Raw genomic sequence first — 7500 nt, forward strand, 5'->3', positions numbered from 1 at the left:
GGCATCTGCGCTGGTGTGTTTGCCGTCTCTTTCTCAGAAATAAAAATGCATGCATGTAATCTTTATTCCCCGGAGCCAGGGACAAATTAGTGTAGAACATTATCGCCGCTTAATTATGAATGACCGATTAATCAACCTAATCTAATATTCCACATTATGTTGATGTTATTAAAGTGCATCTCGAAAATGACGGAGTGCCTTAATTTACCCTCTTCGTCCACACGTGCTCGGAACACTTGATGGGATTATTTTCTGTAGAACATTTGGGCGCGTGCAGCCTAGGTCGCACGTACCTGGACACGGGCCTCCGTGAGGTTGATTTTCATGGCCAGCTCCTCGCGCGTGAACACGTCCGGGTAGTGCGTCTGAGAGAAGACAGCTTCCAAGGCCTCGAGCTGCCGAAAGACCACGAGAAAAACCGTGATAATTCAGAATTCAGTCACCTACCAGAAGTTTATAGTTACATATTTCAGTTTTCCTCCTAACCATTGTTTGCGGTTTCCTTTGGATATCTATCCATCTATCTATCTATCTATCTATCTATCTATCTATCTATCTATCTATCTACCTATATTTTAAAGGTTTAAAATTTAACCTAAGAAAAATAATTATTAAAAACAAGTAATGAATAAACGTGAGTATGATGTGGATCCCGTTTACTGTACACATCACTACGTTCTTGTTCTGGGAAAGAATTAGAGGAAAGTTTCTTTCGCAATGTCACAATTGTATCATTTGCTTGGGACCCTGTTACATGTAACAAACAAGGCCCACAGAAGGTACCAAATATTTCAGAGGATTGTGGCCTACCTGCCGTTAGGTGCGTGTGCGTGTAGGGCACTGCATACCTGTTGTAAGGTGAATGTTGTCCGGTTTCTCCGTTGTTTGCGTCTCAGAAAACCATCATCGAAATCCCCGCCTCCATGCGACCCGAATCCACCGGAGTTCACTGAATAAATACAAATAAACCCTTATTTAATGCTTTTCTGAAGAAAATAAACGGAATTGTGTAGTGGCAGTTCATTTTGTGCCAAATTCGATGACAATATGGCAAGATTATGACTTTTAGGAGGCCTGTAAAGACTGCGCAAAAGGCTCACACACAACTTGCTTTTTGCCTAAAAACGGACAGTTCACGGGTGTTAAGCGGAGGCGCGAGGCTTTGTGTTTTGATTAAGAGCCTTCAGAAGGGGCACCGGTCGGTTCGTCACGGGGAGGGCCGCGAGACACACACGACACTCAGCATCTGTCCCCTTACAGAGCAACACAAAGCCCTGCTCCAGGGCACGCGCGCACGCACACAAACACAAACACACACACACACGCACAAACTCAAATCATCTTATTTAATACAAATGATTAAATCTTGTTTATTGTATGTATGTTGTGTTGTATTGTAAGCCATTTATTAAGACATGCTTTCCAGTTTAACTATTTTTAAATACCTTATCTTTTAGAACGTATTTTCTTAGAAGTAGAGAACTAGAAAGAATTATATGTCATTTGTAAACTATGATTCAATTCTACGATATGAATGAAAAGGCGACAGAAAGAAACGAATTAAATGAATCTGTGCATTAAAATATGCCTTTCTATTTCCCTCTCTCCAAACAAATGTGTATATGACCAGGTCATGCATAGAACATTAAGAAAAGTTAATTTGGGTAGCTTTTCTACAAATTCTAATCAAATTGATATTTCATTTGGATCAGTGCGAGTCGAAAATAACTGTATACATGTGTGAAGTGTGTTTTAGGGTATGTGTTTGTGTGTGTGCATGGAAGAAAGAAATCTTTACTCACGGGTGGTCGAGTCCAGTTGGGGTGGACAGTGGAAGTAGAACATGTTTGCGACCCAACCGCGTTTGGTCCAGAATAGAAAAACTCGCTGCAAATGGTGAATAAAGTCAAATGTCAAATTCTGGTGATCTTCATAGAAACGGTTCCATTCCTTATCGAGTTTGATTCTTATTTAAACTAAAACTTTCAATCTAACGTGGTATAGATAAGGGACCAACTCTACCTGCGTTTCAGGACAGAAGTGAGTTCAACTCGCCTCGCTTCTGTTAGGAGACCACGGGAAGCCCGCAGAGTGACAGCCGCGCGTCAGAAGATCTTTATATCCCACGATGTGTAGCTTTTAGGAAGACCTTGCGCTCTTCCTGTTCCTCTCCCCTTTCCCGGTAGAACACACCCACTATCAACCTCTCTCTCTCTCTCTCTCTCTCTCTCTCTCTGTCTCTCTCTTTCTCTCTCGCCACAGCCAGCAGAGCGCGCGAATGTCTCTGGTGAGGTCTACAGCGTGTATGAGCATTCAGCATTCGCCTTTATAAACTCGCCCGTAATTGGATTTAATCTGATTATTTCCTGTGCTGTCCTCGCGCAGTCGTTTGGATAGCTCCGCTGAGCGCGCTAGATGGCACACGTGCCCGCGGACGTCAGGTCTCAGCGGTGCCAGTGTGAGCACCCACTCTACCTCGCCAATTACCGCAGCTGACTTTCCGCTATTCCCAAATCGTAAACACGCGTTCACCCAATGCACTTTTTATGTAGTTGCTTTTTATATTAAAAATCTCGATGACTGTTTTTGGATTTTAAATTGGCTGTCAGGCCAGTAATTGCCGTTATATGGGTTAGGGGTCCACTTTGCGCAGGCCTGCGCGTGCAGAGCGCTCGTACGACCAGATTTTGATTTTGTTCACAGCAAGGGGTCCGCGGATTTATTCGCCTCCGCGCTCTAAATGACGAGCGGAGGGACCCTTTCAATTACTTTTAAAACGCATCAGGGACGCGCGCGCAGACACCGGCAGAAAATGAGGCTCTAAAGAAACAGCTGAAATTTTGGAGTGGCGCGCGGGATTGGATGGGTTCACATAAAGCGCAGAGAGCTCGTGTAACGGCGCGTAATTGGCGCGATAATAGCATTACGCGCGGATAATGGGCTGTTACGGGCCCCGCGCTATTAAGGGCCTCCCTGGTGGAAAACGTTTATGATATTAAAGGGGGAATATAATGATATTTTGGTTATTAAATGCGCGTAATTAATTTATGCACTGCTGAAAATAAAGTTGGTATTACGACCTCGGCAAATGTGCCCGGAAAATTGAAATCAAATAACTGTTGATAACTTTATCTCAATATTTTTTGTCAAGCCATCCTTAGTGTGGTGTGATGTGATACAGTTGACTGTGGCGGAGTAGCGGTTCATCGAGACCACTGACAGCTCTTGGCACTTGGGCTGTTCCATCCTGTTAATTCTGACCAAAAAGGCCAATCTAACAGCATAGTAGTTTAAGTAATAATCCTTTCCAGACTCCGGCGAGCGCAGAGTGCCCGCATGAGAGAAAGTCTAGGGGGGACTGAACGCCCCGAGAAACGAGGCCTCAAGCAATGAACTTGTTTAACAACTCAAGACATCCGAGTTGATGATATTAATGTGTGATGTTACATATTATCAAGTTTATATTAATGTTGTATCGAATGATTAGGTTCTGTTTGCATATGGTTAGTTACTCAACATACCACTGTGAAATGATGTTCCGATAGCCTGAGCTCAGACCTGTCACGAGTGTGATTTAATAAATTAATCAAGTTAAGCAGGGGAACTGAAACGAAGGTTACACACATTTCCCTCGACATTATCGAGCAAATTTAAATTCAACGAAAACAAATAGGCTAATGTTTCAATGGTCTTTCTTATTTAAAGAGGCTATATTTCAACAAAGCCGATCGTGAAACACATAACGTCATTATAACTCGTTAGCCTTTTCGGTATAATTATATCGGTTTTAAGTGGCGATCACTCCCGGACCCCTCTTCCCAGCCCCGGAGAGCGCATTCCGGTGACCCGCAGGAACTGAACGGGGCTCCGGCGCTCGTTAAGGCAGCGCTGTGCGGGAGTGTTTATCTTCGGGAGGATCCGTTGTTTGTTTTCCTTCTCTCTGGTGTACTCACAGATTACCGACAAACAAAACAAACAAACAAACATTTGCATGTCTAATCAGGGTCTGAGGCGGACCCCCTGCCAGGCACAGTCTCTGAATTGGCGAGCGCGCGCACACAAGCGCATACGTTGCACACACACACACACACACACACTCTCTCTCTCTCTCACACACACACACACACACACACACACACACACTCTCTCTCTCTCTCACACACAAACACACACACATACACTCTCTTCCTTCCTCACCCAAACAAACTATCTCTCTCTCTCTCTCTCACACACACACATACACTACACTCTCTTCCTTTCTCACTTAAACAAACTATCTCTCTCTCTCTTATCTCTCACACACACACACAGACAGTCAACTCTTCGCCACAGACGCACACACATCCACACAGACCCTTCATCAGACACGCACGCACACTCAATGCCCTCGCCACACACTGACTCACAAAACACACACGCATCATTCAGACAATTTAATTACTTTTGAGCATCTTTTTAAAACACCACAGGACGGTAAAATATATGTCTTTCGCTATGTCAAGGTTCTGGGCTATTTGTGCGTTTGGCTTCAGAAGCGCCGCTCAAGTGTAGTGACGTCATCACGGCGGTCCTGATGGTGTCGGCGTGTCTTCGGCAGTCATGCAGATATTTGCGTACATTCTGTAGTTCAAACCATTGTTAGTGTGTGATAAAGCATGTCGGGTATTTTCATTCACTTCAATGTCGTACCCAGTTTGAATCGTTAACTATAAAAACTGGATTCACTTAGCAAAAGAGACCGTTGGACCACCCACCCTACTTTCCGCTTGAACTTAAATTTCACATTCAGTACCAGATCGTCTCTGTGCTCAGGGGATTGTCTGCAATCCATCAGGGTGATCGGGGGTGCTGGGGTAAGTGTCGCAGTCACAGGGACTGGGTCTTCAGTTTTCACAGGAACCACTTAAAGGCAGTCTGACAACATTCCGTTCACTAGTAGTCGCCCATCGGGATGCTGGAATAGAGCGCTGCCTGGTATCTCTGGCTGCTAGCTGGCCGTGGTCCTGGGACGTTTGGGAGGTTTACTGACAACCCCTGTGCAAAATATGAGTTTAGAGCTACTAGTGAAATGGAGGTGAATGCGGAGGAGGTGGGATGCTTGCGACACGTGAGCGTATGACGTATTGGACAGGTAAGCAGGTTTAAATCTTTTGAAAGCGGAAGTCTGGTGAGTGAGAGCTGTCAGTCATCCCTGTGGGCTCCTCCCAAACTTTGTTTCGAAAAATATAATTTAAACAGCCCGTTCTCTCCGTCTTTCGCGATCCGTTTTCATTTTTAATTAATAGCTGAAACATTATTAATATTTATATTAAAGGCCATATTTATTAGCTCAATATATTGGAAAAGTATAGTGACAGCTGATTTCAATCTTCAGTGTTTCAGTATTTTTTACTATTAATAGAATTTAACATTGTGTCCACTGCTTTTTTTACTGGTATTGTAACTTTTAACCTCCTATATGTCATCAGTTGAGCTTCACAGATCACCATGACTATCCTCAGATCACCATGACAATCCTCAGATCACCATGACAATCCTCAGATCACCAAGACAATCCTTCCCTTACTTCTTAACAAGTGCTCTAATACAAATAAGGGTGCATTATTATTTTTATTATTATAATTTTTATTATTAGTATTATTAGATGATTTTCTATAGAAAGACACACCAGCCAAGCGTTATTCTCGAAACATGATTTAATTCTCATAACTACATGGCATCTGACACCACCAGAGTAGTGTGTCACCTGGAACAGGTTAGTGTGTGTGTTTACAGTGTTTACATCCCCGCCCACATACACACACACAGACACTCCGTTACAGGGAATCCCCCCCCCCCCCAGTGCAGAGTGTTTGGGAGATATGGTAATACCGTTTGGAATGCCGTTTGGAATGCTGTTGGGAATACAGTGCTGGAAATGTGGCGTGTCACACTCCAGATCCTGGGATTAGAGGGGTAAATCTCCATAACATCACCCCCTCCTTCAGAAGTAGAGAAATCACATGTGGTTATTGCATATGCAATCACGGCCCAATAAGAATGCACAACACAGTGTGTGCATGCCCAGTACGGTCCAATAAGAATGCACAACACAGTGTGAGCATGCCCAGTACGGTCCAATAAGAATGCACAACACAGTACGGTCCACTCAGGTTCTGTCCATTCCTGAGCCACGCACACACGGACATGGTCTAAGACAAACAGCCTTCACGGAGAAGAGAAGACTGAGCAGCTAATTTCAAGTAAATCCCAGGTATGTGTGAGTGTGTATGTTTGAGTGTATGTGTACCTGAAGATGAAGATGCTCCTGAGCAGCAGCAGTGTGTGTGTGTGTGTGAGAGTGTGTGTGTGTGAGTGTGTGTGAAGAGGAAAATGCTCCTGAGCAGCAGTGTGTGTGTGTGTGTGAGTGTGTATGAAGATGAAGATGCTCCTGAGCAGCAGTGTGTGTGTGTGTGTGTGTGTTTGAGGTTCAGCGGTACTGAGGCTTGAGTCTCCATGTCCCCTGCGCCCCCCCCTCCCTGCTGAAGACACAGAGGCTGCGGAGCAGCTGCCTGAAGACGGGCGTCTGCGCAGCCGTGAGGCGCGGCGTGAAGTGCTCCAGCACCTCCTGCGTCCCCGCCTGCCCGTCCACCGCCGCGCCGAACGCCACGAACGCCAGCAGGTCCGACAGCAGCTCGTCGTGCTCCGTGGAGGAGGCGCCAGCGCCGGCAGGGGGCGGGGCAGAGGCTCCTGGACCCTCCTCTTCTTCTTCAGACTCCGCCCCCAGCGCACTGGGAAGGCTGATGTGGTTCCGCTCCTTCATGCGCGCCAGAAGTGAGGAAGAGGAGAGGCCGTTTTCTTCAGCCGTCTCACCGCTGAAGAGAGACGGCGCTGCCGAGGACTTCTTCACACTCAGCTTCTTAATGATGGCCGCATCCTACACGCACACACACACACACGCACACACACACACACACACGTACACGCAAGCACACACACAAACATACAAGCACACACACACAAATGCACCGACAAAGCATTACTCATTACACCATTTGCCATGATGTAGTGAAGGTAAACGTAAGTGTGTGTGTGTGTGTGTGTGTGTGTGTGTGTGTGAGTGTGTGTGTACCTTGCACTTCTCTGATGGTTGAGGGATTTGTGTCTGAGGTTGAGACAGCAGTGAATTCTTCTTCTGGCCGAACCGCTTCCTAACAGAGAGAGACAGATCTGAATATACTACCTAAATACATACACACACACACACACACACACACACACACACACACACACTCTCACACACGCTCATACACAAACACATACAAGCTCACTCACTCACTCACTCATTCATACACAAACACATACATGCTCGCACATTCACTCACACACTAGGGATGGGCATCTTGGCAGGTTTTGAGAAACGTTTACACTTAAATCTTCGCGGTTAAGCACTGTTAAAAGCACAGTGAGGAAAAGTAAAGTGTGTGAAGTAGTCTAATCTCCTTGATGCTAAACAGCCTT

At 45.5% G+C, this 7500-nt stretch overlaps 2 protein-coding genes across 3 annotated transcripts in view; both read right to left on the minus strand.

Moving 5' to 3' along the window:
• Positions 1-1845, minus strand: part of drgx (dorsal root ganglia homeobox) — a 7644-nt gene extending 5799 nt beyond the window's left edge. Inside the window, exons 1-3 of the mRNA XM_012832219.3 lie at positions 1803-1845; positions 849-949; positions 294-395 (exon numbers count right to left, since the gene is read on the minus strand). Coding sequence (XP_012687673.2) covers positions 294-395; positions 849-949; positions 1803-1845 — 246 coding nt within the window. The remainder of the gene's footprint in view (positions 1-293; positions 396-848; positions 950-1802) is intronic.
• Positions 1846-6446: 4601 nt separating this feature from the next.
• Positions 6447-7500, minus strand: part of ercc6 (excision repair cross-complementation group 6) — a 28507-nt gene continuing 27453 nt past the window's right edge. For both annotated transcript variants that reach the window (XM_031578548.2, XM_042709599.1), the window contains exons 20-21: positions 7112-7190; positions 6447-6916 (exon numbers count right to left, since the gene is read on the minus strand). In XM_031578548.2, the coding sequence (XP_031434408.1) occupies positions 6470-6916; positions 7112-7190 (526 nt within the window). In that variant the 3' untranslated portion in view covers positions 6447-6469. The remainder of the gene's footprint in view (positions 6917-7111; positions 7191-7500) is intronic.

Source organism: Clupea harengus, chromosome 13, assembly GCF_900700415.2.
Source record: "Clupea harengus chromosome 13, Ch_v2.0.2, whole genome shotgun sequence".
Taxonomy (NCBI): Eukaryota; Metazoa; Chordata; class Actinopteri; order Clupeiformes; family Clupeidae; genus Clupea; species Clupea harengus.